The sequence below is a fragment of the Leptomonas pyrrhocoris genome (genome assembly GCF_001293395.1).
Source record: "Leptomonas pyrrhocoris isolate H10 chromosome Unknown, whole genome shotgun sequence".
Classification (NCBI taxonomy): domain Eukaryota; phylum Euglenozoa; class Kinetoplastea; order Trypanosomatida; family Trypanosomatidae; genus Leptomonas; species Leptomonas pyrrhocoris.
This window is the reverse complement of record NW_015438361.1, coordinates 65,998-92,606: the sequence shown is the minus strand read 5'-3', so window position 1 is coordinate 92,606 and position 26,609 is coordinate 65,998. Positions and strand designations below refer to the sequence as shown.

The 26,609-nt window shown below is 52.8% G+C and overlaps 11 protein-coding genes across 15 annotated transcripts; all 11 read right to left on the bottom strand.

Moving 5' to 3' along the window:
* Positions 1-516: 516 nt before the first annotated feature.
* ABB37_03177 (hypothetical protein) lies at positions 517-1,600 on the bottom strand (the record flags this gene model as incomplete). The annotated part of the gene is made up of 1 exon (XM_015800430.1): positions 517-1,600. Exon 1 carries the CDS (start codon positions 1,570-1,572, stop codon positions 517-519), a length of 1,056 nt encoding a protein of 351 aa, XP_015660437.1. The 5' UTR covers positions 1,573-1,600.
* A 689-nt stretch (positions 1,601-2,289) lies between these two features.
* Positions 2,290-3,414, bottom strand: ABB37_03176 (putative mitochondrial mitochondrial malate dehydrogenase (mMDH); the record flags this gene model as incomplete). The annotated part of the gene is made up of 1 exon (XM_015800429.1): positions 2,290-3,414. The coding sequence occupies exon 1, from the start codon at positions 3,265-3,267 to the stop codon at positions 2,290-2,292; it is 978 nt and encodes a 325-aa protein (XP_015660436.1). The 5' UTR covers positions 3,268-3,414.
* A 1,087-nt stretch (positions 3,415-4,501) lies between these two features.
* ABB37_03175 (putative mitochondrial malate dehydrogenase) lies at positions 4,502-6,580 on the bottom strand (the record flags this gene model as incomplete). Of its 2 annotated transcripts, none has more annotated exons than XM_015800427.1 (1): positions 4,502-6,580. In XM_015800427.1, the coding sequence occupies exon 1, from the start codon at positions 5,471-5,473 to the stop codon at positions 4,502-4,504; it is 972 nt and encodes a 323-aa protein (XP_015660434.1). In that variant the 5' UTR covers positions 5,474-6,580. The 2 variants fall into 2 exon arrangements, with proteins under 2 accessions (XP_015660434.1, XP_015660435.1); XM_015800428.1 differs by having other exon boundaries at positions 4,502-5,803.
* Positions 6,581-7,823: 1,243 nt separating this feature from the next.
* On the bottom strand, positions 7,824-8,916 carry ABB37_03174 (putative mitochondrial malate dehydrogenase; the record flags this gene model as incomplete). The annotated part of the gene is made up of 1 exon (XM_015800426.1): positions 7,824-8,916. Exon 1 carries the CDS (start codon positions 8,775-8,777, stop codon positions 7,824-7,826), a length of 954 nt encoding a protein of 317 aa, XP_015660433.1. The 5' UTR covers positions 8,778-8,916.
* Positions 8,917-9,719: 803 nt separating this feature from the next.
* Positions 9,720-10,957, bottom strand: ABB37_03173 (putative mitochondrial malate dehydrogenase; the record flags this gene model as incomplete). 2 transcript variants are annotated; one of them, XM_015800424.1, is made up of 1 exon in its annotated part: positions 9,720-10,957. In XM_015800424.1, exon 1 carries the CDS (start codon positions 10,749-10,751, stop codon positions 9,720-9,722), a length of 1,032 nt encoding a protein of 343 aa, XP_015660431.1. In that variant the 5' UTR covers positions 10,752-10,957. The 2 variants fall into 2 exon arrangements, with proteins under 2 accessions (XP_015660431.1, XP_015660432.1); XM_015800425.1 differs by having other exon boundaries at positions 9,720-10,911.
* Positions 10,958-11,982: 1,025 nt separating this feature from the next.
* On the bottom strand, positions 11,983-13,184 carry ABB37_03172 (putative mitochondrial adenylate kinase b; the record flags this gene model as incomplete). 2 transcript variants are annotated; one of them, XM_015800422.1, is made up of 1 exon in its annotated part: positions 11,983-13,184. In XM_015800422.1, the coding sequence occupies exon 1, from the start codon at positions 12,691-12,693 to the stop codon at positions 11,983-11,985; it is 711 nt and encodes a 236-aa protein (XP_015660429.1). In that variant the 5' UTR covers positions 12,694-13,184. The 2 variants fall into 2 exon arrangements, with proteins under 2 accessions (XP_015660429.1, XP_015660430.1); XM_015800423.1 differs by having other exon boundaries at positions 11,983-13,001.
* Positions 13,185-15,517: 2,333 nt separating this feature from the next.
* Positions 15,518-16,338, bottom strand: ABB37_03171 (putative mitochondrial Adenylate kinase; the record flags this gene model as incomplete). Of its 2 annotated transcripts, none has more annotated exons than XM_015800420.1 (1): positions 15,518-16,338. In XM_015800420.1, the coding sequence occupies exon 1, from the start codon at positions 16,172-16,174 to the stop codon at positions 15,518-15,520; it is 657 nt and encodes a 218-aa protein (XP_015660427.1). In that variant the 5' UTR covers positions 16,175-16,338. The 2 variants fall into 2 exon arrangements, with proteins under 2 accessions (XP_015660427.1, XP_015660428.1); XM_015800421.1 differs by having other exon boundaries at positions 15,518-16,228.
* Positions 16,339-16,909: 571 nt separating this feature from the next.
* On the bottom strand, positions 16,910-19,240 carry ABB37_03170 (hypothetical protein; the record flags this gene model as incomplete). The annotated part of the gene is made up of 1 exon (XM_015800419.1): positions 16,910-19,240. One exon carries the CDS (start codon positions 19,238-19,240, stop codon positions 16,910-16,912), a length of 2,331 nt encoding a protein of 776 aa, XP_015660426.1.
* A 544-nt stretch (positions 19,241-19,784) lies between these two features.
* On the bottom strand, positions 19,785-21,596 carry ABB37_03169 (hypothetical protein; the record flags this gene model as incomplete). Its single annotated transcript, XM_015800418.1, has 1 exon — positions 19,785-21,596. The coding sequence occupies one exon, from the start codon at positions 21,594-21,596 to the stop codon at positions 19,785-19,787; it is 1,812 nt and encodes a 603-aa protein (XP_015660425.1).
* Positions 21,597-22,461: 865 nt separating this feature from the next.
* ABB37_03168 (hypothetical protein) lies at positions 22,462-23,391 on the bottom strand (the record flags this gene model as incomplete). Its single annotated transcript, XM_015800417.1, has 1 exon — positions 22,462-23,391. One exon carries the CDS (start codon positions 23,389-23,391, stop codon positions 22,462-22,464), a length of 930 nt encoding a protein of 309 aa, XP_015660424.1.
* A 1,448-nt stretch (positions 23,392-24,839) lies between these two features.
* On the bottom strand, positions 24,840-25,676 carry ABB37_03167 (hypothetical protein; the record flags this gene model as incomplete). Its single annotated transcript, XM_015800416.1, has 1 exon — positions 24,840-25,676. Exon 1 carries the CDS (start codon positions 25,623-25,625, stop codon positions 24,840-24,842), a length of 786 nt encoding a protein of 261 aa, XP_015660423.1. The 5' UTR covers positions 25,626-25,676.
* Between the last annotated feature and the right edge of the window lie 933 nt (positions 25,677-26,609).

Below are 26,609 nucleotides of genomic sequence, written 5' to 3'. Positions count from 1 at the left end.
TCGCAGCAGGAGAAGAGAGGTTGCTTCGCAGCACATAACCGCTCATTCGTCATTTGCCGCTCGGATACCATGTTTTTTCTTTCTTAGAAGAGTATCTGCAACCCGAGCATTCGGAAGCTGCCCGGCTTCAAGCCTCACGTCGGTGAGAAGGAAATACGATACCATTCTCGTCTCTGCAAAGACGTACTCACACGTGCTACGGTCACTAAATGTTTTTTTTCTCTTTTTTATGTTCCGTATTATTCGCATCTTCTTAACGCGTGGCAAGACAAACGTCAGTGGTGTTATTCGCAGATTATTAATTGGCGTGGCGCGCTTCCACGAGCAAAGACATGCACTTCAGCACTCCAAGAAGGGCACGCGTGGACCCGCACGACAAACGGCAGCTTTTCTCTTTGCCCAGCTGCTTGCTGATCACCGCAAGGTATGTAAGCAACGCAAGAAGGAAGGGAAAAAAGAGGAGGGGGCTTTTATTCACACACACACACACACGCAAGGCACGCCCTACCTTGCCTCTTACTTCTTACGGTTCTTTCGCTTGCCGGACGCCTTGCGCTTACCGTGGCCCTTACGCGAGTACTTGCGGATCTTACGGATCTTTTCAAGCTCCTTCATCATGTGCAGCCGCGGCTTCGTCTTCGCAGGACCTTTTATTTCCTGGCGCAATCGCCGCAGCTCCTGCTGCACCACAACCGGCAAATCATCAAAGTTGTTCGACGGCAGCGGCTTTGCGGTCGGCACAGCGCCGCCATCCCCTGTGGAAGAGGCGGTGGACGAGGAGCCCGGGCGCGCAAAGAGAGGTTTCACCTCCACCGTCACCAGCTCATCCTCCGCCACGCTGGATGACGACCGCGTCGCCGTCGCAGCAGCATCACCTTCAACTTCCCCAGCTTCGTGTCCAAGCATCACGCCTGGCATGGCGTGCGAGCTGTGCGCGACGGTGGCCAGCCGCTTCGCCTTCTTGCGCTTGCGAGAGGCATCTTCCTTGTTTTCCGCCGACGCCTTGGGCCTCGCATGCGCGTCGCGTGCGGCCTCCTCGGAGTCTTCGATGTACACCCACGGCATGTCGCCTTCCATCTCTTCTTCTCCGCCTTCCTGACTGCTGTGGTCGTCCACATTCCCTTCGCCGTAGTGCCCATCTTCCTCTTCTTCCTCTTCTTCGTCTTCTTCGCCAAAGCCCTCGTCTTGCCGGTCAGGGAGGCGGTAGGTGTAATCCGGTAGGATGGGCACTCGAGCGTAGTTGTTGTACGCACGACGCGCCTCTTCCCGTTGTCCGCGGCGGGTCTTGGCGTTGTCCTTGCGCAGCTTTCGCTTCATATCCACAAAGGCTTGCACCCGCCGCTCGTTCTTCTTCTTGTGCAGAGTGAGTAGGTAGTTGCGGCGGTCCGCATCGTCGAAGGTGATAGCCTTGGGGCGGGTAGTCGGGGTGGGGGTCTCCTTCACCTTCTTGCCGCTCTTCTTGGCCAGCATGCGCTTGTAGTTCTCCAGCCGATCCGCCTTGAAGCCCTTGCGGGACTTCTTCTTTTTGGAGGCGTCACCGGAGTCGGTGCGGGCATCGACGTATTTGACCATTGTGTAGCACTACTCCGAGCTCTGAGCTGTGTGCGTGGCGAGAGCAGGATGGGAGGGGGGTGCGGGGGGTAAACACATTTAAAGGATTCAATACACGATGATACAAGCATCGACGAGCACAACGGGAGGAATGCAAGAAGGGAGGAAAAGGGACGCACAGGAGATTTGCACGCAAATTGAGAAAAGGTAAAAGGCGTGAGAGAGAAACGGCATCGTTCGCCAATCGGCGAGGGATGATCAACGCGGTCGCTACGGAGGAAAAAAAAAAAGAGAGGAAAACACACAAAGGAAGATAATGTGCGTAGGGTCCGCTACCACGGTAAACCGAAAAGAAAACGGAAAACGCTGATTACTTGAGCAGCGCAGGTTTCCGTGTTTCTTTTCTCTACTACTATTGTTGTTATTAGTAGTAGTATTGGGCCATTCACGTGCTGAGAGAGGGAAGCAAAAACAAAAACAAAGAAACAGCGAGCCAGAAAAAAAGCACGAGCATACGCATAGGTGTAAAACGGTAAAGACAACTCCAACAGCGAGCCTGTGACCGCGGGGAGAAAAGCCACTAACGGCGATTATATACAATAGTTGAGAAAGGAAAGGAGAGATAGCGGTGTCTCCCCTTAACCCGATAACACCCATCGCGGACATCACGCCTCAGCGTCCGAGGACCACGCTTCGCCTCTGCTCCGCCGTTTTCGAAGGAGGTGAAAAAGGGTTGCTTTACTCATCAGGGGTAAGATGGGTCTTGACGCCCAACTCAATACCCTTCCCGCACTCGTCGTGGAGAGCCGGGATGCAGGTCTCGAGCAGCTGTTGCTCGTACACGTTCAGCTCCGGCATCGGCAACACCCTCTCCACCCCGCCCTTGCCCAGCTCCACCGGACAGGCAAAAAAACGGCAGCTTGGCTGCTGCAGATCGTTCTCCACGTAGCAGCACTCCACGATACCCTTGTCGCCACGTAGCGCCTTTAGCATGGCGAAAGTCCACTCCGACCCCGCGTAGGCCATCGACAGCGTCGCCGACCCCGTACCTGCCTTCGCCTTCACCACCTCATCTCCCGCAAACTGGATGCGGTGGGTGAGCTGCTGCACCTGCTCCTGCGAGAGCGCCGGGAAGCGCGAAAGCAGTGGCACAATCGTCTTCCCGCTATGGCCGCCAATGACGGAGACATCCACGTCGTACGGGTTCAATCGCAGTGCCTCCGCGACGAAGGCGCGTGCCCGCACAACATCGAGCGTGGTGATGCCAAAAAGCCGGGCCGGATCGTACACACCGATCTTCCGCAGCGTCTCAGCCGCCACCGGGACGGTGCTGTTCACCGGGTTGGCTATGACGCCGATGATCGCCTTCGGTGCGTGGTGGCCAACGGCGACGGTGAGGTCGCGCACGATGCCGGCGTTCGCGTTGAAGAGGTCATCGCGGGTCATGCCAGGCTTGCGCGGGATGCCGGCAGGGATGAGGACCAGCTCTGCGCCATTCACGGCTTCCTCTAATTCTTCGGCAGCGTAGCCGGTCACCTCCGCAGGCGAGGGAATGTGTGAAAGGTCCGCCGCCACGCCCGGGGCACCGCGGATGTCGTACAGAGAGAGTTTTGTGACGAGAGGACTGCACTTCAGCAGCAGGGACAGGGGCTGGCCAATGCCGCCGGCAGCACCGAGCACGGCAACGCGTGAGAGCAGAGACCTCGAGGGACGCATGAAGAGGATGTGAGAGTGTTAGCTATTCTGGTTTTGTTCGCTTAAAATCTTTTGAAACGGCATAAAAGCAAATATTGTTGCACCTGTGTTAACTGTCGACGATGCCAGCTGCTGGTCTTTCGCGCGAGGAACAAGATTCAAATGACTGACACATGGAGCCGACGATGTCCGTTGAAGAGAGGTGGAAAGCAGAAAACGAAAGAGAGGAAGAAGAGATCGGCGATGTACCACTATTCAGGTTGAACAAAAAATCTCGTAAATCAAGGGCGTAGTATTACTCTTGCATTCATTTGTGAGTTGAGGGCCGCAGCTGCGGCGAGTTGGGGTTCAACCATAACGCTGCTTCTTTAGCAGAAGCCAGTGTCCATCTCATTTCTGTGACCTGGCGCTTTGCTTCGGTGGTGCACATTTTCATTGCAACAGAGTGCACAGATATTATTTTCTTTTTATTTTTGAAACATGCATTATTGTCAAATGGAAAAGTAAGGAAGCAACGCGTGCCTCCATTTGTGAAAATCGCTGAGTGAAGGAAGAGAAGCAGCCACCAAAACTTACACAAAAAAAAAATAGAAGAAAAAACAGGAGGCGCAAAAAGCGGGTGCCGCTCTTTCCCTTGCAGTTTTCCTCCATGCAATGAAAGAACGAGACACGAGAGTTAAGCAATCGAATCGAGTGCGTGCGAACGTTTGCTTCTTGTTGATGCTGTTGATTTGTTATGGTACCACGGTCAACTATCGGTTTTTTTCCCTGTTGCGGTGGTGATGGGGTTTTGTTTGTTTGTTTGCTTGCATTTTGCAGAACCGCTTTTGCCTTTCAAAGTAAAGAAGCACGACAATAAGAACGTTTTGCTGGTCATTGAAATTGTCGCTGTCATTTGCGTGTGTGTGTGTGTGTCAAGAGAAACGAAAGCAAGGACATAAAAAATGGAGAACCTCGAGAAACACTTTAGTTACACGAAAGTCAGAAACAATCAAACAAGGGAAAAAAAAAGCAATGACAATAGTAATACAGAGGGAGAAAGAGCGCGAAACGAGGCGAATCTGCGCGCGATAGCCTCCCTAGACGGTAGCTGTGTTGATAACAGCTGGAAAAGGGAATTAGCAAACGTGATGTCATGAACAACTCAAAAAAGCACATCACAACACAAAGCTGCGTGAGTGTGTGTAGGTAGCCAGAGCACCCCATGAAAAGCCCGCACCAACTTATATTTGTAAAAGTTCAGAAGTTGAAAAACTCATTCGGAAGGTTTGCTGGTGACGAATTGAAGTCCCTTTCGGATGTTCTTCTCCAGGTCTGCCAAGCAGCGATCGAGCTGCTCCTCCTCGTACTCGTTCAGCGGCGGCAGAGGCAACACGCGCTGCACTCCGTGCTTTCCGAACTCCACCGGACTGGCAAAGAAGCGGGTCGTTTCCGGGACAAGAGGGCTTTCGACCATGCTGGACCGCACGAGACCCTCTTCGCCGTCGAGGGCGCGCATCACGCAGTCCGCCCAGTCCGCGACCGCATACGCAGCGGACAGCGACGACGACCCGCGCCCGCCCTTCGCATTCACCACGACATCCCCGCCGCGCCGCACCCGATGCGTCAAATACTCGGCCTCCTCCCTCGTCAATGGAACCCCAGACTGCGAAAACAAGGGGACGATGGTTTGCCCACTGTGGCCGCCCAGCACGGGGATGTGCAGCTGTTCCGGGTCATTGCCGGTGAAGTCCGCCAACATCGACTGGGCCCGCATCGTGTCAAGGGACGAGATGCCGAACAGCTTGCGTGGGTCATAGGTCCCCGCCTGCCGCAGCGTCTCTGCCGCCACCGCCACCATGCTGTTCAGAGGATCGCTGATGATACCGATGACGGCGCGCGGCGCGTACTTCGCCACCTCTTTCGACAGATCCTGTATGACGTGCCGATTCGCGTTGAAGAGGTCCTCGCGAAACATGCCCGGAGAGCGAGGAATGCCCGCGGAGATCAGCACGAGATCGGCGTCCTCCAGAGCCCGGTGAATGCCTTTGGGGAGGTGGCCCGTTACCTTCACCTTGCGGGGAATATGCGAAAGATCAGTCGCGTCGCCGAGTGGGGAGACGATGTCGTAGAGGCGCAGCTCACTGACCTTGCGGTTCTGCACGAGGGCGAGGCAGAGCGGCTGCCCAACCGCACCGCTGGCACCGAGGACGGCGACCTTAAAAAATAGTTGCACGGATCGACGCATCCTTCGAGAATTAAAATGCGTGAGGGGGGGAAAGCTCAGCGGAGTGCAATTAGTTACCGAAATAAATTAGAGCAATATTTTCCTTCTCTCTTTCACTCTTCCTTTTTTTTGCTGTTTACGTTGTCTTCGAGCCGACGTGACACGAAAGTGAGTTTTGAAAGCAGATTAAATTATAACGTTTTGTTTACATGTATATCTTTGTGTGTGCGTGTGTGTTTGTGTTTGATGTTGCAAAAGAAAAAAAAAGAGAGAACGAGAAGAGAAGGTGTTGCTGTCTGTCTGTCTGTGTGTGTGTGTGTCAGCTTTCGGCTCATTTATTGTTTTTTGACTTGATATTCACACCAGGAAACGGAGTACATGCAAAGCGTAAGTGCACGTTCGAATTTGCAAAACAAACGAAGGCAAGAAAATAGGGCGAATGCAAGTAATGCGACAAGTAAATGAAAAAGAGAGAGAAAGGCGAGAAGAAAAATCACTCCTCAGAAAAAACAAAATGCATCGTGATAAGTGGCGGAACACGTTGCACCCTGAAGTTCCAAAATCCAACACAGTTCTTCGCGACCTTTTCCAACGGAAGAGTGACAACGTTTGACACGCCAAGAAAGGGTCCCGACAACGATGTCTCGGTCAGTGCTTCGGAGCAGACGGCCGGAAGCACGAGAGGATGCTCGCAGTGAACCATCCTAAAGGTGGGAAAATATATATACCTTCAGTGGCCAAACAATTCTGCCATTTCAAGTGCCTATCATGAGGAAAGAGAGCTGTTTTGAAACGTCAGTTCTCTCCCCGATTGCGGTCCCAGCACGTGGTGTCTCCTTCAATTGCACCGTCCGAAGACTGCATTTGCTTTGTTTCGACTTTTCGTTCTTTACTCAAAGTGTGTTCACAGTCGTCAAGACTTGCACACGGCTACTCTGGACGTCCGCTTTCATGGTTCTTTTTTCCTTCTCTTCTCATACAAAGGAGAATACGCAGGCAATAACCGTCCTGCATCGGAAGGAGTTTGCTTAACTACAAAACAAACACCGCACGATGCAGATAGAAGCGAGATGCGCAGGTGAGAAGGGAAGCCGAAGCTAAGAAAAGCATATAAAGATATGTAAGACTAAAAGCATAGTTGTAAAAAAAAAAAGAAGAGAAAGGACCACATATATAAGTGAGCTAAATAGAGAAAGAAGAAATGAATATGTGTTCGTCTAGAAAGTGTTTTTTTCTTTATCTTTTCCTCGCCCCTTCGTACCAATGAGAAAAAAAAAAGAGCAAAGAATACGCTTGAGAGAGCCAACACTGCGAACGACCACGCACATTCTGCTATATATATATATATATATATAAGTGGGATCTTCCTGGGCAGATTCGCTCTCGAAAGCGCTGTCGCTTCCCTTTGACAACGTCACCTCCGCGTACGCCGTCAACATGCATTGCTGCCATTCACGCCGTCGCTTCAAAGACATGTCGGAAAACCAAGCTAGAAAAGAAAAGAACATTTTTCTTGAGCAGATCACGCATCATCTGTATTTACCTTCATTCGTTCGCATTATTTTCTTCTTTTCCTTCTTTAAGATTTCGGAAAGAAACGGAAGCAATCGCCTGCCAACAACAAAGAAGAAGACACGCGACGGCAAAAAAAATATGAAAAGGACTTTTGTTTTCGAAGAAGAAAACGTCACTGCTTTGCCACATGTGTACGGAGAGTCAGCTGGCCGCTGGCGAAGGAACACGACAACAACGCTAAGAAGAAAAAAAAGAAGAATGCTTTTATGCAGCTGAGAGCGTAGCCCCTCCACTTTTCAGTCTTTCCTCGGCTGCAAGTGCCTCCGCATCGTCACACGCTATCGATCTCCATGATTGTGCTATTCTACGGAAAAATAAAAATGAGCCTACAGTATCAAAATAAATGGGAGGAAAAAGGGGAGATGATATAGTAATCAGCGAGATTACTGGTAGGAATAATAAAAAAGAAAATATGGCCTGATAGAACAGGACAATGCAGAACGAGGAAAAGACGACGAATTCATCTGCTTTTGTTTGTTTCCGTTGTTGTTGACGATGTTGCTCTCGCACTCGGCCGCGACTGACGACGTTCGAATAAAGAAAAGTAAAGAGAAGGAATGCAAAACAAAAAGGGAGGAAAAGGAAAAAGAATCGCTAACGCCATCTTAAGAAGACACTGAAGGCTGCAGGCCTCATCAACAAGAAGCCTGCACGTCGTTCGCAGACAACCGGCAACGTGAACGCCCATATTCACACAAAACGCTGAGATGGGACAGCATCTGTCGCTTTGTATGACCAGCGCCAGCATCCCTCTCCTCCTTTCTCCGCATTGCCGTCACTTCCGAGTAGGCGGTTTTTACTTGCTACCGAACGCCACACCCTTCTTGATGTTGCCCTGCAGGCCCTCCACGCATTTCGCCAAGAGCTTCTGCTCAAAGGCGTTCAGCTTTGGCACCGGGTGGATCTTCGCCACACCATCCTTGCCCAGCTCCACCGGCGAGCTGAAGAAGGCGCACGACGGCTCCACCGTGCTCTCCACGTAGGTGCACTCGACAATGTTCTTCTCGCCGTTGAGAGCGCGCATCATCGACGTGGCCCACTCGTTGCCAGCGAAGGCCATCGACAGCGTCGCCGACCCCGCCCCCGCCTTCGCCTTCACCACCTCATCACCGCCGAACTGAATGCGGTGGGTGAGCTGCTGCACCTGCTCCTCCGACAGCTGCGTGAACTCGGCGAGCAGCGGCACAATCGTCTCCCCGCTATGGCCGCCGATGACTGGGATGGACAGCGTCGTCGGGCTCTTACCGATGGCGGCGCCGACAAAGGTGCGGGCGCGGACGTGGTCCAGGGTGGTGATGCCAAAAACCTTGCGCGGGTCGTAGCAGCCGACCTTCTTCAGTGCCTCCGCGGCGACCGGGACGGTGCTGTTCACCGGGTTGCTGATGATGCCAATCACCGCCTTCGGCGACGCCTTGCCAACCGCCGTGGCGAGGTCGCGCACGATGCCGGCGTTCGTGTTGAAGAGGTCATCGCGGGTCATGCCAGGCTTTCGCGGGACACCTGCCGGGATGAGGACGAGGTCGACATCCGCCACCGCCTTGGCGAGGTCCTCCACGGCGTAGCCGGTGACCTTGGCGTCGGTGTTGATGTGCGAGAGATCCGCCGCCACGCCCGGGGCGCCCTTCACGTCGTACAACTTCAGCTCCGTCACGTACTTGTTGTTCTTCATCAGCAGAGACAAAGGCTGGCCGATACCGCCGTTGGCGCCGAGCACGGCAACGCGGGTGAGGCACCTCAGAGAGCAGCGCATTGCGAAGTAGAGATAGAGTATCGGAGAAAAAAAAGAGCGAGTTAAAACACAAGCCGGGGCTTTGCTGAAAACTAGAAACTGGGGGGTTGGAAGTGGAGAGGGAAGAGGGTAGCTTGAATCTCTTTTTATAATAAAACCTGAGTGCGTGCAGATAGTCAAGCGGTGCAACGCCGTTTCGGTCAACGAGCAATGGTAGCGGTGTAAGAGAAACAAAGGTAAAAGCACCAACACGTTTTTAGTGCGAAAAAACGGCGTAGGCGTTATGCACAACAACACGTGCAGGATACAGGAAAGAAGAAGAAAAAAAAGTGAGACAGAGAGCACCAACGATTGAAGCAGACTTTGAACAACAGCTGCCGTGCCACTACGGAAACCAAAAAAGAAAGGGTTCCACCACACCCTTTCTCCAGTCCCCCCAAGAGGCAACTTAGAAGAGAAGAAAAGGGGGCACCGGAGGCATTCCGCAATTTGGCTCAGCAATGCCACCGTTGGGTCGCAAGAGACGCCAGAGATGCCTGCATCATACGGCTGTGTCCAGTTGCAAGCGATTTTCCCGTTTGTTTGGCTTGTCGAAGATATGGTTGCTTTTCATTGCTATTTATGCTTGTGAATGGTAGCAAGTTTGTAAGGCCATCAACGCTGTGCTGCCGGGGCGCTTACGGAAGGCGCACCCCCGCACACACACACACACACACACACACACACACACACAACGCAGCACAGCTCCGCACCGCCACACGTACAGAGGGAGTTACGCTGACAACTAAAACAACGGAACACGGTCACCAACAGCAACCCCAAACTAAGGTCCTTGAAACAAGAAAAAAAGATGTGAGAAAAGGGATAGGAGCGGTGCTACCAGCAGCTCGGCGCAGCACTCAGCCAGCCAAAAAAAAAAGGAACGTAATAGTTTAGACAAACGCAAGTCCTTCTTCCCTCTTCTCATTCTTTGGATGCGGCCTCCGTGCCTGCCTTCACATCCTTCACGAGCTCCGGCACAGCCGTCTCAATCAACTCGTTCTCAAATGACGTCAGAGGCCCCATTGGAAAAATTCGTTCCACCCCGTCGCGGCCAAGCTCAACACGGGAGCTGAAGAACGGCACCTCCGTCCGCATTGTCGACTCCACCAACGCACACTCCACAATGCCGACGTCACCGCGCAGCGCCTTCAGCAGCGAGACGGCAAAGTCGCAGGCGGCGAAGGCCAGTCCCAGCGCCACCGGTGGGGCCACCTCCGTGCTGATGGCGTCGTGTGTGTCGGCGCCGACAGCCGCTTCAACAGGAACGCCGTAGCTCTGCACCTCCGACGTAATGCGAATTATCTCCTCTGGTGGCAGACGCAGGCCGGTCTTTGCGATGAGGGGGCACGCCGTGACCCCGCCGCGGCCGCCGACGACCGGCACGTTCACATCGTACGGGTTCATATGCAGCGCTTCCGCGACCAGCTTGCGGGTGCGAATCACGTCCAGTGTAGTCACACCGAACAGCCGACGCGGGTCAAAGGTGCCAGACCGCTTCAGCAGCTCTGCGCAGAAGGGCGTGAGGGCGTTCACGGGACTTGAGACGATCGCGAGCTGTGCCTTTGTGTCGGACGTCGCCACGGCCCGCATCACGCGACGCACCGCAGGCGCCGAGCCACGCAAGGCGATGTCGCGATCCTCGCGGAGGGGGTCGAAGCTGCTGCCGGAGCAGACAAGAACCACCTGGGCGTCGCGCAACAGCGCCGGCCACTCCGCCTCGTCACGCGCGTAGCGCACCTTGGAGAGGGTATCCATGTGCGACAGATCCGCGGCCACTCCAGCAGCAGGCACGGCACCGTCTACCGCGGTGCTACAGCACACGAGCTCCTCCACGTGCGGATTCATCTTTAGCAAGAGAGAGAGGGGCTGGCCCACCGCGTTGTTGCAGCCGAACAGCACGACCTTACCGCTTTTCATAGCGACGGGGGCACGGCGGAGAAAAAAGAATCCCATGATTGCGTGCCGCTGTAGAAGCGGGGGGCGGGATCAAAGTCTGGTTGATATCGTTGTATCGTCCACAGCGTGACGCTGTGGCGTGAGTGCAATCTTCTCTGCACGGAAGAACCACCGAGATGCGAAGAGGCGGCCGTGCCCTTGCCGCTTTTTGCGCGCTGTTGATAAAACGGCAGAAGGAGCACGATTCGTAAGCGCGCAGACCTAAAACAGGAGGGGAGGGCAAACAGTGAGAGAAGAAAAAAAAAGCCAGAAAAGAGCGGATTAAAACCGATAGGAAATGCCACACAGATTTCTGGGTGCCGAGTCGTTGATTTACGCAAGTTCTGTCATCCACAAGTCTCGATCGTGTCGAGCACCACCATTTTCTAGGAGGTTACCGTAAAATGAATAGCGTCGGGCAAGATAACAAGATTGATAAAGACCGCTAGCTAATTCTTGTTTGCTCATTCCATAGAACTTGAAGAAGACCCTCCAAACGCAGCTATTTTTCTCTTTAAAACTAGCGAGTTGTATTTCTGCAAATCATTGATTCCTTCCTTTTTTTAAAGGTTTCTTTAGCAATTGAATTAGTCGTTTTGTCTTACTTTTTGAAGGCATGCGAAAAACAGCAAGTGCAATTCTGGCTCAAGCTGTTCCAGAGAAAAAGGAGGTGCATAAGCGTGAATACGCGTCGGCGAACTCTGCTCATCTGAAGATCGAGTGGGAAACGAAAAAACCCGGCAGGTGAGGTCGAGAGCGAAGATGACGACAACAAAATCACAGAGATTTTTTTTGAATTCGTAAGGCGTAAAAGAGTCCTGCGTTGTTCATAGACGTACAGCAAGATGTGACGAAGGTGGAGCTGCATTTGGCATTCTCGAGTCGTGCGAGGCGCGGATTGCCACTTTGCAGGCAGTGTGCCGTGCACTGTTGATTTGCGTGAGAAGAGAAGGAAAAAAAGGAGTTCGGCCGAACAGGTACGCGCATGTCTGCCTCTCTGTCCGTGCATGTATGTGTATGTATGTGCGTGTGTTGATGGTAGAGGAGGCCAAAGCTTAGTCGATCGAATTCAAAGGGAAAAGAAGAGAAAAGACGAGAAAAGACGAGGGACCGCCGCAGGACGAGCTTCCCCTCTCCTTCCTCCCTTTCGAAGGAAGACAAGATGGAGAAAACAAAATAAAAAGTTCTTTTCTCGCGGTTGCGTCGGCTGCGGCGGCACGCATCACGTCTCCGACGTCATCACACGTTTTCACCAAAACCGCCACCACGAGGATGCGCTGCCACGGTGGATGCTCTTGGCCTTCTTGCTGTTCTGTGCGTAGTAGAGGCTGTCCAGCACGGCAAACACGTTGTTTCGCACCGCCTCCACGCTGCCGCTCGCCTCCACTGTGGTCCACGCCTCGTTCGAGAAGGTCGTGCGCAGCTCGCTGAGTTGCCGACGGTACTGGAACATGCGCTGCATGATCATCTCCGGCTTGTCCTCTGCCCGCTGCTCCAGCGGCTCACCGGTGTCGTCGTCCTTGCCGTCGACGAGAGGCGGGTTGTACACGTTGTGGTACGCACGACCCGATCGGGGGTGAAACCAGCGGCCGCCGAAACGGGACTGCAGCACGTTGTCCGGCACGTCCAACTCCACGACGACGTCGACTTTCACATCTTCCGACTCCTGCATCAGCTTCGACTGCTTGCGGGTGCGGGGAAAGCCGTCCAACACGAAACCGTTAATGCAGTCGGGCCGCTGTGTCGCCTCGCTCACCACCTTCACGAGGACGGAGTCGGGGATGAGTTCATCGCTGTCGATGAGCTGCTTCAGCGTGGAGCTGTGTGCGCTGTTGCCGAGGTGGACGGCGTTTCGTACCGCCTCGCTGGTGGAGACGTAGCACAGGCCATAGCGCTCCTTCACCACCGAGGCCACGGTGGTCTTTCCTCCCTGCGGTGGTCCTTCAACTACAATTTTCATTGCGTACTGCCTCTCCCTCTCTCCTTCTTTCTATCTCTGCACTGTGCAGCTGCTGTTACTGACTTTGTTGTTGTATTTTCGTTCGCCTTCGCCTTTTACGTAAGTAGTGCTAGTGGCAACCCTGAACAGCAAATCCGCTGTCAATTGAAAAGAGAGATCTCGTTTTGAAAGGTAAAGTGGAGCCGCTTCTCAAGCCACCCAATGCGAGATTCAACTGCTGACGACAGTGCCAATGTCAATACCAATGCGCGCACGATGCTCAGCACCTTTGCGAACACCTGTGATAACTGCTTACGTTAGCAAACCCTGTTTTCAATCACCGCGTACCAGAGAAACAAAAAAAACAACAGAACAAAGAGCAGAGTTACGGTATGTATTATACATTTCATCATGAGGAATACATAGATTGTCCAACAACAGTTGAGCTCCGACAGGAGCTCTGCGCCACCTCGGACCGCTCCACTGCAAGTAGCTTGCGAAACCTGGTCGCTTCGTTGCCGCATTCGAAGTGTTCAAGTGAATCAAAGTTCACTGAGAAGAGAGAAGGGGACAAATGGAGCTGCGTGAATGGTGCCTGTTAGCACAAACAAGAAAGCTGTGTTTTGATGTGCGAGTTATTAGTTGCTACTGTTTGGTTATTATGATGGAAGCATAGCATCGTTTTGTGTAGTTCTGTGTTTCTTTTTTCTTCTTGCAATCGACTGTAATAATAATAATTATATGTGTATGTGTGTAAACCACAACTATCCTACCTAACAGAACCTCCTTCTCATCCATTTCTTTTTCTTTTTAGTTTTTTGTTTTGTTTTTTAAATAGCATTGGGGCCCACCGAAAAAGATCCCAAGTCATTCAAAGATACAGTCTGCTCGTCGCAGACGCCTGCCCGTCCACGCACACGCGCAGCGTCGCATTAACACAAATCATAAACACTGGGCGTCAACGTAGCCTTTTTTTTTTTTGCTTTCACTACTCCAAGTCTGGTAGAGACGGATAAGTGAGTGAGAGAGAGAGATGCACGATCTCCTCCAACTATCGAAGGTAAAAGAAAACGCACGCCAGTGGGGAGAAAGAAGAGGAGAGAAACCCAAATTAAAAAGCGGTCTTTATACGAGCACCAGGAAGAAAGACAAAAGAAAGGGGTGTGTTTGGAAAGAACGACGAGTTGTCTCCGATATTGAAAATAGAGAAAAAAAGGAAGAAAGAAGAAAGAAGAAAAGAAACAGAGGAAGTGCTACGCGCACTACAAGAAATTGATGTGTTCGCATCCATGAGTACACAACTTGTGAAATCAGTAAGAAGCGTGATTGAACTAGAGGGAGAGCGAAAAAGGAGTAAGTAACACAACTGTAAGATCATGGCGAGCAAAACCAAAGGGAAAAAAGCTTATAAAAGAAAGTGAATGATGTCACAACACTGTCTCGTGACCGGGTCACCATAACTCAGTTCAACACAACAAGGAGAAGAGATAATTGAAGAAGAAGAAAAAAAAAACTTGTAGAACGGGGGCTGTGACATCGATGCAGCGACGAAACATGTCCCGTTACTACTTAGACATTTGCCAGCCCTTTCATTTTTTTTGTTTTATCAGTCTTCTTTTTTGTCGCACAGTTCTGCAATCGACACCCAGTTTTGTTGAACCATTTTCTTGATTTCATTCCCTTCTTTCCCTTCGCCGCTCCCATCGTGCTTTGCTGCTGCTGCTGTCAGGCACGTGCTTCTCTCCTCCCATGACACCCACCCCCTCATGTCTCATGTTTTTCATTGTTTCTTCTCCGTGCCATGACACACGCGGCTGCTGGACTGCCTTCGTGAGGACGATGCAGCTTGCATGTATCACTGGCGTTTTTTTTTGGGGGGGTGAGTGCTGGTATGTGTGCCAAGGAGGAAAGAAGGACCACAAACAAAAAAAAAGGAGAGGAGCTGAAAGCTGGGAACGAAGGAGAAGCTCTCAAGTACGCGTGAAAGAAATTCTGGTGTCAACACCAATACCCTGCAGCGCCTCACTATTTTGCGCTGTAAAGGGGCTGCTGTCTGCAAAGCGCGACTACATAAATTTAACATGACTGATAGACGATATTTAAAAAAAAAAGTTATGAACAACGAAACAACAAGAGGGAAAAAAAGGAGAAACAAAAAAAAAAAGGAAACGCTGTCAGACTACCTCTTTACATGCTTTTTTAATTCTTTTACTTGAAGTGTAGAGAGAGACATATCAGGAAAACGTGAGGCGTTCGTAGAAACAAACAAACAAAGTGAGTTGACAGCATGCTAGAGCAAAGAAAAAGGGAAAACGAAGAAAAGGGAGAAAAGGGAGAAAAACAACAGTAAGAAAAAAACGAACCTGTGTCCGTCACAGAAAGGCTTTCCTCGCAACGCACGCGTCATTCACACGCCTATGCGTCGCTGTCATTGCTGTCTTTTTCACGCCATCTTCTTTTTTTCCTTTCTTCTTTCATCTCTCCCTCTCTCTCTGCGTGTGTGCCGCATCGCATTGGTTTGCTGTCCTGGTCATTCGCACTCTGCAGAGTTCGACATTTTTGAGCTTCAAAGGAGAAAGAAAGAAAAAGGAAAGAACAGGAGATTGTTTTCTTCTTTTTGCAAAAAGGAAAAGATAAACTACAATGCTATTTGTGAAAAAAAAAAAGAAGAGAAAAATAAAAAGGTCTCCTACAATTAAAACGCTCCAGCGCGCCTCTGTGTGTGTAGAGCGAGACCTTGCGCCGAAACTGGCCACCTACGAAGAAACCTCATTAGTTGCAATTCCCCTATAAAAATTTGTTTCAGATACAGACTCTTTCCACATGTTTTTTTTCCCTCCCGATTTCATTTGAGCCCGGTGGCAACGGCGATTGGATCGAGGAGAGCGGCGATGTTCTTGCGCACCTCGTCAACGGTGCGGTCGGCGTTGATCATCGTGTACACACCAAGTTTACTAAAGTATTCCGCGAGCGGCCGCGTTTCATTCTTGTAAATTTCCAAGCGCTTCTCGCACACGTCCCGGCGGTCGTCTTTTCGCTGATAAAGTTCCTCGCCGGTGACATCGTCCTTGCCGGGGGACTGCGGGGGGCGGAAGACTTCGTGGTACGTGCGGCCGCTCGCCTTGTGAATCCAGCGGCCGCTAGTACGCTGCAGTATCACCTCGTCCGGGGCGCTGAACTCGATCACCTTGTCCACCTTCTCGCCGGCCTCGTCCATCAGTTGCGCCTGCTTCAGCGTGCGAGGAAACCCGTCTAAGATGTAGCCGTAGCGGCACTCCGGATTCTTGATGCTGTCCTTCACGATTCCAAACACGATATCGTCGCTCACCAGCTTGCCGGCGTTCATCGCGTCCTTCGCGAGCAGGCCGTTCACTGTCTTGCGGGTCACCGCCTCGCGCAGCATGTCGCCCGTGGACAGGTGGCACAGCCCGTAGCGCTCCTGCACGTAGGGGCTTTGCGTGCCCTTGCCACAACCGGGAGCGCCCATTAGCACAATCTTCATGTCTGTTGCGGAGGGTGAGAGAGATAGCGAGATTAGAAAGCGTGAAAGTCGGCTGCCACAAAGCAAAATTAAAGTCCAAAGAAAAAAGGAGAGAAGAGAATAAAACGGCGTCGAGGGGGTAGAGACAGCAGGGCAGCGAGGAAAAGAGCAGGAAGAGTAAAGCTGGCGAGAAGAAAGGAAAAAAGAGTTGCGGAGACACCAATCAGATGAGCATACGTCGCTCGGTTACTGACCTGCAGCATGATGAATAGCGACTTTCGAAACACTATAAAAGAAAACACATTTTTCCGAACGCAGCATATTGGTTCATGGGCATACCCGCAGGAGAAAAAAAAAGACATGCACGTGAGAAAGCTCACATCAGACGGGAAAAAAAAAGGTGGTGTTCTATCAAAGGCAGAGACAGCGTCAAGCAAGCTCACCCATCCGTTTCCTTTGTTGAGGTAGATTGGACAGCGCCAACTTTCTATTTGTCGTCTTTTAGTACTACGTTTGAGCAGCAAATTCGTTGTGGGTGATGTGCATTGCAGTGGAGAACTCCTCTCAGCCGTGTTTGATGCCCTAAACGCCTCTCTATCGGCCCATCTATCTAGCAAGCCTTTCTTTTCTTTCTTGGGGAGAAGAGAAGCACTAGGAGAAAACAGAGCCAGCTCGGTTTTGAAAGCAGAGCTGTTCAGGAGAGTTATGGCAATAAACTTCTCTACGTGCGTAACGCTGCGCCGTGTTGCACCTCTGCTACTGTTGCTGTTGGTGTAGGACAGCAGTGCCGTAACGCCGAACGAGCTCTCCTGCAGGCAACGGAGGGAAAAGCGACCGGTGTATCTCCGCCAGACGATCGAACTTCGGGTATCCCTTGTGGTGTTGCGGGACCGACTTCGGGTTCTCTGGGGCCTCCCATGGGATGACGCAACAACGATCACAGCAGTCGTTGGAGTAGCAGCGAATCTTAATCGAGCCAAAGGTCAAGTACAGCTGCACGTAGGTGGCCTTGTGGATGCGTTGCAGCCGCATACAGAACTTACTTTGCTTTTGGAAGACGTAGTAAGCGCGAATGGCCTCTTCGTATTGAGCGTTGATGCGCTCGGGCGTGATGGCGGCACTCGGAACGAGTTGCGCCTCTAAATTTGTACCAGCAGACTTGGACGCTTGCTTGTACTCGGGAGCGACGCACCAGAAAACCTCCGCCAACAGCTTCTTGACGTTCTTGTCATCCACCCGCACACGTACACTGCGTGGCATGGGCGGCATCGGAATGTCAAAGGGGCTTGCAGTGGTCTTCGCGAGCGCCGCAGGATCCGTTGCGGTGGGCTGATACCGCAAAAGCCTAAACCCGCTCGCCGTTGCCTTCTCTTTCTCCTCCTCTTCCCCTTCTGTGGTGGTCGCTTTCGATTGTGGTTCAGTTGCTAACTCGGAGGCATCGCGGATAATGCACGCCATGTCCAACACCCACGCGCTGATCACATCCTTCGAGGATCGTAGTGACACCGCTGATGCGGATGACGACGATGCACCTCCACTCTGCACCGTCAACGCTGCGTCAGCTTCTTTTGGTATCAGAGCGGCCAAAAAATCCTTCAGTTCTGCTGTCGCAAAGCGTGTGAGGCCGGGAAGGAGAGGGAGAAGATAACGGCAGTACAGCATCAGCTTCCCTACCAGGTACCGCTGCTGCTTCTGCGTCTCTATGTCCGTCGCGTACACGACGCTGTGAATAACGGCCGGTGCCGCACTGCCGACGTGTACGTCTGGCAGCGAGATGCCAAGCTGGCCGAGCTGCTCGGCTAGCAGTTCATCTCCGGCGCCTTCCGCCAAGGGCTTGCCGGCGCCGTGGCTGTCCGGCGCTTTGACGTTGTACGGGAGACGGAAGGCGCGCCAACGTGTGTAGACGCCGAAGTCCACGCACTCTAACAGAAGCGCCGCCCGCTTTGCGTTCTCATCCTTCTCTTTGGCGCCATCCAACTGCGTGCGTTGCAGCTTCGCGCGCAGCGCCACCGCAAACGCGTGCAACTCCCTCACCGACTCGACCGCAGCTCTATCGGTCAGGCGAAAGTGGACGTGGAAGCTTAGCTTAACCTCCTCCAGTTCAGACAAGCTCGACGCCGCGGCTGTGCTCGGCTGGTGACTGAACTGCACACTACTGGTCAACACGAGGCACTCCTCGACTTGGGTGCTCCACGCAATTTCAACCTCACTTCGCAGAGTGCTGAGAATGGTTAGCAAGGCCTTCTCCACCGCTGCGGCGTCCAGAGTAGCAAGGCCACGGGTGTCGCTGTCTTGACGAAGCACCGACAGCCTGTTGCTATCGTCGACAGCAGCGTTGAACGCGAGGTCCACGTCGAAGTACGGATCCACCGGACACTCCTCGTCAACGAGGACGTAGATGCTGCGGTCCGTTGGTCGCGGAATGGCATCCACAAACTTCGCAATGGCACTGGTGCGGTGCGGAGGACGCGCCGGCTTCCCCTCCCCCTCCTCCCCTCTCGCAGACGACGTGGTGTTTGCTTCCACTTCCCACCGGGCGAGCACGTTGAACATTTTGCTCCCTTTACCACCCTTGCGGTCCAGCGCTACGGGGACAAGTCCGCGGTGCGGCTGATAGCCACGCGCGGTCAGTGCCTCCACCCTGGCCGGATAAAACGAGGAAAGGAGCTGCCGCGGATGCGGGATGCGGAGCGGGAGGGACTTTGGCGGCGTGGCAGCGGCATGGCGGCGCAGCAGCGCAGCCGTCGCGTCACCCGCGTAGAGGTGCGTTGGGCAGCTCCAATAAGTGTCCGCCGGAACGGCCACCTCCTCCCAGGCTTCCCTCAGAACGTGGTAGACGCCGTCGTCCACCAGGTCAGCGAGGGCCTCGAGCTCGGCGTCGGCGCTGTGCGCGCTGATGGCCCCTCCGCGAGGTCCAGACACGAGAAAGAGCGGGTTGATGGAGTTGCCGTAGCCGCCGTCGCTGTTGTCGCCATCATCGAAGGCTACGCTGTCGTGCTCTGATCTGCTTCGTTTTCTGGAGTCGTCCGCAAATGTCGAAGACGACTGCAGCACGCTGCCCTCCTCGGTGCTACGGCAAAGAGACATGGAGTTGGCGCAGGGAAAGAGGCCAGCTATGGCGATAACAGTAGCCGTTTAGATATGTAAATAGGTGGCGAAGCTTCGCACAGCCCTATCCATCATGGTGTTCGTACCTGCCTTGTGCCTCCGCACGTGTGCAACGAAAGCAGCCGCGCACTTGTGGGAGGATTTTAAAAAAAAAATGTGTGCTTTTGTGAGGAAGAAAGGAAAAGGAGGGGAGTTAAAAGAGACAAGAAGGCGGGATGTTGTGGGTACAAAGTTGCAGGCGCCGAACTTGTCTCATCCGCATTCACGGCACGAGAAGCAGAGGCGTAGCGGTAGCCTATTGCTCCGAGCGAGCGTGCCACACATCCTCGTATGTACGTACTTGATGAGATGCAAATGTTCCGCTGAAGAAGTGCAGCAAGGTGTGCCATGAGCTGAAAGCGGCGCTCACTGAGGTGCAAATGAGCGTCAGTGTCTCAAGCCGCAGCTCAAGGGAAAAAAAAAACAAAAGAGTGAAAAAACATTGACAACGCCAACGGTTGAAAACGCTCAGCTTTCGGGTCCATCAATCGTCAAGGCCGGCAGGTATGAAGATCAAATTGCGCTCCGCTGACATGCAGGTAAGCTGCATTTCTAGCGTAGAGAGACCGATCACAGCACGGGACATCGCCTCCGCCGTACCTTCCTCGTCTCGAATAATTGATCCCGCCTGAAGCACCTGGATCGCCCCACTCACGAGGTCAACGCGCGCATCGATGTACTGATCCCGTATGAGAACTGTAACAGCGTCCATGAACTCCTTTGTAGAAGCAAAGCAAAGATCTTCTGCCGCGTGTGCGATGTCCGTCACGTCTCGCGTGTTCAGGTAATGAAAACAAAGGGCCCTCTTCACGCTTTCCAGCAGCTGTTGTAGCACCGTTGGATGAATGTGGGGGCTGTTGGCCAGATAGCGCGTAGCAGCCGCAGTGGCGGAGCGCCACGCCGTCCCAAGCTGGCCATCGTGCAGAGCGCGTAACGACGCGTTCAGATCCTCGCAATTCTCGTGCAGCTCACGAAGCTCTACCCATAACGGCAGCCGCTTCGTCACAACGTGCAGCGGCAGCGTGGCTACCGCGGAGAGGAGGAGCAACGTGCTGAAGGTAGCCGCAGGCGTGATGACTTCCGTGACAAGAGGTTTGTATTCGGCCAGGTAGTAGTCAGCCCCACTGCCAGTCACGTGTGAGCTGGATGGCGGGAAAAGCGTAGCCAGCCGCGTGTGCACCGTCATCGCTGCTTTGGAAGCGTTCGTCTTTGCCTCCGAGCTATGTCCCGCAGTGTTGTTCTCTGGGAGGGCAAAGGGAATGAAAGGGAAGCGCGAGGCACCCCAGAGGTGCAGAGCGGGCCGATCGCCCGTCCCCAGCACCGCCGCGGCAAACTTTTCAAAATTCCCGGAGACGCCGTCCACGTACGCCGCGACGGTGTGGAAGAAGACGCTGTAGGACGCCGCCAAGCTCCAGTACGCCTGCGCCTTCGTGAGCGTCCCAGCGGTCGGGTCCGCCGCCGGCGTTGGCTGATGCGTTTCCTGCCCGTCCCCCTCCTTGATGTCAAACCGCTCCATCAGACTCTCCACACGTCGCATCTCGTCTAGCGCGCGGGTGCTGTGCAATGCCCTCTCCACGCCCGCCACGCCGCTGCGTCCGCCAAAGGCCAGCGTCACGTACGTCCGCGCCAGTTCGAGTACGGCGAACACCGCCACCGGCTCGCCGCGTGCACACACCCTGGTGATGTAGTCGGTTCCTTGCTGCCAGATCGTGCTGACTTCGTCCTCCGCGCCCAGCGCGGCGGCGCAACGCATCCCACTTAAGAACGGTTCCATCACCTCTACCGCGTCGCGCAGGCAGACAAAATGGTAGTCGACTTGCATAGACGACTCCTCCGCTCTGTCACTGGTGTCGAGTGCGAAGCCCCACGGACTGCCAGTGCCGAGGTGCCACCACTGAACGACGGAGGTGCTGGGCCCACGGTTGCCTTCCGCGACGGCGGCCCTGCCTCGGCCCCCAACACCCCCAGCGGACGCGGTGCTGGCAATGACGGAGATCTTTTCTTTATTCTCTGCCAACACCGCACGCACCGCCGCTGCTCGAGACGAGACGGTGTGCTGTACTGCCTCCAGGTCCACGCCGATGTCTTTCAGAGAAGCGTCGTCGCCTCTGTTTTGCTGATCCCATTGCCGTAGCACCTCCACCTCACCCAGATTACAGCTTTGCGACTGCAGATACTCTCCGAGAAGCCGCAGCGCTTCGGGCGTGGGACGCGGAGTGGCGCCGCCAAACACGTGTGCGCTCAGCCGTGAAAACACCTGCAACGGTGGGATGGTGGAGATATCTAAACTTGACATTCTGTTTCGTCGGTTGTGCTGAGTCGCGTGTGCGTGTGTGGATGTGATTCGAATATGTGTACGGCGTGCAAAACGACGCTTCCAAAAAGGTTTTGTTTTTCCTGTTTGTTTGATTTGATATATATACTCACCCCTGCCGCTGAAAGCGCAACCGATAAATACTTGGCACAAGGTTTGTTTCTCCACAAATTCTCACCAACACAGATGCGACTTTTCCCGTTAAAGAGTGAGAGTGGAGAGGGAAAAAGGGAGAGGAAACGATGGCCATTGGAATCTTGCTTTTGTAGAGCCACTCGCGCCGGCATAGCTCGAGCGTGTCGGTGACTTGTGCTATTAAAAGAAAAAAAAAAAGAAACCATTTTTAGTTTTCTTCAAATGAGTATGCCATCGTTGGCATAACGGTGCGTGTTGTGAGTATTACATATGTGTATGAGAAATCCTTCGAGGCAGCAGAACACCATTGCGCAGCTTCCACGTGGCAGTCGGTTGACTTTCTTCTTCTTCTTGAGAGTTTGTAGAAAGCGTAAGTTGGCCAACATACCCTTCGTTGTCATCGCACCCGCGCGAGGAGGGAATCATTAGCAGAACAACACGCATCGTTGCAGTTACACAGAACGCATCATTTAATTTTTTGGGGGGGTTTTGTGTGTTAATTACAACGGTCACGCTGAACGTGACCGCCCCAAAAAGGACTGTATTGTAGTTAAGATTTTGTGATTCCGACAGTGTTGTTTTGCACCCAACACACAGCTCAGTCTCGGCAGATGCACAAGCATATTATTCTATTGACATGAGCGCGAGTGCACCTGCTGCCGCTGAGGTGTCAAGTGTTTTCATGTTTGTATGAGTGGGTGAGGTAGGCAGCCTACCAATACTGTGGGTACGGCGATCGCGAAGGCACCAAGTTGTTCAGCAACCACGAGAACACCGTTGTCAGGACGGACCCGAAGAGGACGGGTGCGATGACAAACAAAAACCCTTCGTCCTTGTAATAGGCGTTGATGGTCGCCGTCGCGGCGGAGATGACGGTGGCGCTGGCGGGAGGGTGCATCGTGTTGGTGAACATCATGAACACGAGATGCAAGGCAACGCCGATGGCTCCAGCAGAGTGCTGACCAAAGGGTTGCTCCTTCACGGAGCGGAACGCGTTCGTCAAGGCAGTGCCGATGATCGCGGCGGAGACGTGCGAAATGATGACGTTGCGCGGCTGGGCGATGGGTGCCTTGGGCACCGCAAACACCACTGTGCAGGACGCGCCAAAGGCAGGGAGGAAGACCGTCAGAGTGTGGTTAAGGAGAGGATGGATGCCGTAGTGCTCAATGAGGCCCATTACCATCAACGTGAGGGCAGTGAAGACAAACGCAATGAGCTGGTCCCAGGAAGGATAAAACCCGTACACGTCTACCGACTGATCGAAGCCGAGGACGCGGCTCCAGTACCACCGCGGGAAACGCGATATTGACGGCCACCCGTGTGGTGGTTTGACTTCCTTTTTGCCTTCCGGCGCCGGCTCTGGCACCGGCGCCGGCGTGCTACCCTCGGATACCGCGAGATCCTGGTCGCTGTCTAAACGAATGAAGGGCTCGTGTGCTAGGCTCGATGACAGCTCACTGGCGCTCAGCTCACGCAGCGGGCGGTTCGACAGCTCCGACGCCGAGAGCTCCATGCCGCCTTGCCCGGCGAAAAGGCGAGATTCGACTTGGAGCGGTGCCATGGCGACAAAGGCGTCGCCGCGCCCATTTCTCCCCAGCAGTTCACCCTCGTCCTCGTTCGGTTGAAAGGGAGTCGGCATCATGGAAAGCTACCCAGCTACTTTGCCATGAACACAGATACAACTGTTATTTGTAGATATATATATGTTGATGTGCTGAAAGATTACAGCACGTTAACGTAGGCGTAAACTTGCCACAGCAGCAGCAGAGCGTGTGTGCCAGCCGTTATACGCGGTGCGAAGCCAACGAAAAAAAAAAAGAAATTGTTAACAAGACAACGACCTGTAAGTTACCGCTGTTTACCTCGATCAATTAAGCACGAGTGTCAGGGCATCATAAAACAAAAATAGAAGGAAGAAGAGAAATAGGAAGAAGTGAAAGAGATGACTCTCTCGTTGCATTTTTTAAGTTACGCATGGGGTCACACACAGCGTTGGAAAGCCAGCGCACATCATGCGTGATGATGCGTGCAAAGACTTCAGCAGAACAAAACCTTCTATCATTCTTCTAATTCGCGTTGAATGTTGCAAGGCGGCGAGGGAGTGAAAGGCTGTCCTCCGTGTATCGATCAATTTCAAAGAAGCAGGCTTGATGCACCATGAGACGAACGTCGCACGCGGAGAAGCGCGAGCTGCTAAAACTATTTAAATGAAAAAAGTAACAACAAGAAAAGGGAAGAAAAGAAGTACACGCACAGACGCCCTCGTCTTAGATTTATTACTTTAACAACAATAACAACGTGCTGCACTATGTGGGAAGGAACAGCTTCATCGACTTCAAAATGTTGTCAGCAGGAAAAAAAATAGTTACGCATTCGCACCATACGCGGAATACGACTAAGATAGAGCAGGGGATCCCCCGCGCAGGTGGATCGCACAGTGGTGGGGAAAAATAGCTGCAATAATTGTTCGGAGAAGGCACACCCTTCTTTTTCCCATCGGCACCTCGTCTAAAACGCGTGGAGCTGCCGTGAAAACTGTTTTGTGGCTTTACGTTTTTTTATTCTATTTTTCTTTTTGATGATCCCTTTTATATATAGCGGGGCTTTCAATTAAATAAAAGTACTAAAGGATGGCAAGAACTGTCGACGAAAACAGAAACCAGAAGTGTCACGTAGACGTTGACCAAATGTACCCTACCGCAAAAACGCCTCTCATCCAAGATCAGCGCTGAACACACAGAAAAAAAACAGAAGACCCGAAACACAGAAGGAAAGGAACAGCGAAATGCGAGATCCTCTCGACAGGAGGAAAACAGAAACAACAATAATACTCATAATGGTCAACGGCGATGGCAAGCGAGACCCCAAAGAGTAGAGAAACACAACAGCGACAACAAAGCAAAGAGCGAACAACACATGAAGTACTACCACTGGTTTTTTTTCCTTTCCATTTTCTTTTATGAAGTCGACTTTTTCTTCTTTAAAGTGGAACTGCTACGAGGTGGATGTCCTTCTCACAGTTACTCCGCAGCCGCATCCAGCATTTTGCTTTTTTGTTTTTTTGACTGACTGTGTGCGTGCGTGTGTCTGCTACCACCACACGGGATAGCAATGTCTCCAGGGAATAATGTTGTTGAAGAGGACACCGAGGAATACAATGACAAGAGGACCTACCGTTGCCGGCGCCACCATAAACATGAAACCCTGGTCTTTCATCTGACCGTAAAGGTGAAAAGCGGCGAGACAAGTTGTGGCGGACGCCGACGGCTGCAACGCGCCAAACAGCATCATGAGAGCCGTCATAATACCCACGGCAAACGCGCACGCGATTTGCTGACTGAGAGGCTTGGGCAGGTTATTGGTAATGTGGGCCCACGATACACCGAAGAAGGCGCCGATGATGTGTGTGAAAACGATCGCGCGCGGTTGGGCACCGGGGGACGTGAGGAGGCAAAACACCATACAACAAGAGGCGCCAAACGACGGGAGATACGAAAGGAGACCTTTGTCGTAGGGCTGCAAGCCGAACGCCTCGATAACGGCGAGCACCTCCAGAGTGATGGCGGTGAAGAGGAAGGCGGGGATGCCGTCCCAGGTGGGGTTCCAGAATGCGGGCCCCGGCTGGCCGGCGCCCTTCAGTCGGCGGAGGTACGCAAGGAAGGGATTTTCGTGTGTGCGCTCCACCACTTCCTCCTTTGGGTCTTGCTGCACTTGCACCTCAGCATGGACGTCGCTGGGAGAAGGACTGCTTTCCAGTCTGTTGCCTTCTCCCTCCGCGTTGTACGGCTCGTGTGAGGGGAGAGGGACGCGGTTCTCGCCATCTGCGTCCTCTCTGGCACTTTCATGTGTCGAACAAGAGCCACCCGCGCCAACCATGATGTCGTGCGGTAAAAGGGAAGAAAATAATGAAGAGTGAATGGCAATCCTTTAAAAGAAGAAAGAAAGAAGGCAAGAAGGCAAGGTTTGATGAAACAAAGAAAAAAAGAAAAAGAGGGTTTGGAAAAGGGATGAAGTTCAGATACAGAATGAACAACGACGAAGCGGTGGAATTGGTTGACCAGAGAGAATGCTATGAGAACAAATCATTTTTCTCATGCTTCTGCTACGCGAGGTACTTTCCCAGTGACGTCTTACAAATGCGCATCCGTCCTTTTCGCGTCAAAAGGAAATATGCGTATACCACGCGTTGAAAGTCGCCCATAATGTGTTGTCGATACCTCATTAAATGCCGGAGGTGTTGTCTTCTGCTTCTCTTTCATCCTCCCCCTCTCATCGCTTCCATAGAGGCATATTCGTCAGTAGTGCATGAACACAAACGAGAGGAACCGACAAAAGGGAAAACAAGTCATATAATCAAAGAAGACCAGAAATAAAAAAAAAGATATATGGGAAAAAAATAAAATACAGAAGAACGCGCCAGTACAGCTGTGGTCCGGAAAAAGAGAAAGAGTGTGTGTGGCACATGCGCGGCAACGTGACCGGCGGGCTCTTGTCCCTGGCTGTAAAAAGTTTATCGGGAGGGAGGACATTGCTGCCAGACGTGGCGTCTTCGGCGAATAATAATAGGAAGAGAAAAAGGGGGGTACCTTTCTACGCTCGTTGCATGAAACCTTCACTGGGCGCATTCCCTTCACACGCACACAAGTGTTGGTTGGCGATGTGGGTTTTGAAGGAGTTGGAAGCAAGTGAAACTCGAATAAGATAATAAAAGAATGTTCTCGTAACGGTAAAGAGAAAACGGCGTCGCTGGCTCTCGATTATTTTTTTTGTGACGTGTTTGCACGCGAAAGTAACAGAAGCGGAGGGAAAACAGCGAGTACACGGAGGCGCAAAGGTGTGAATGAATATTGCGCTTCTCCG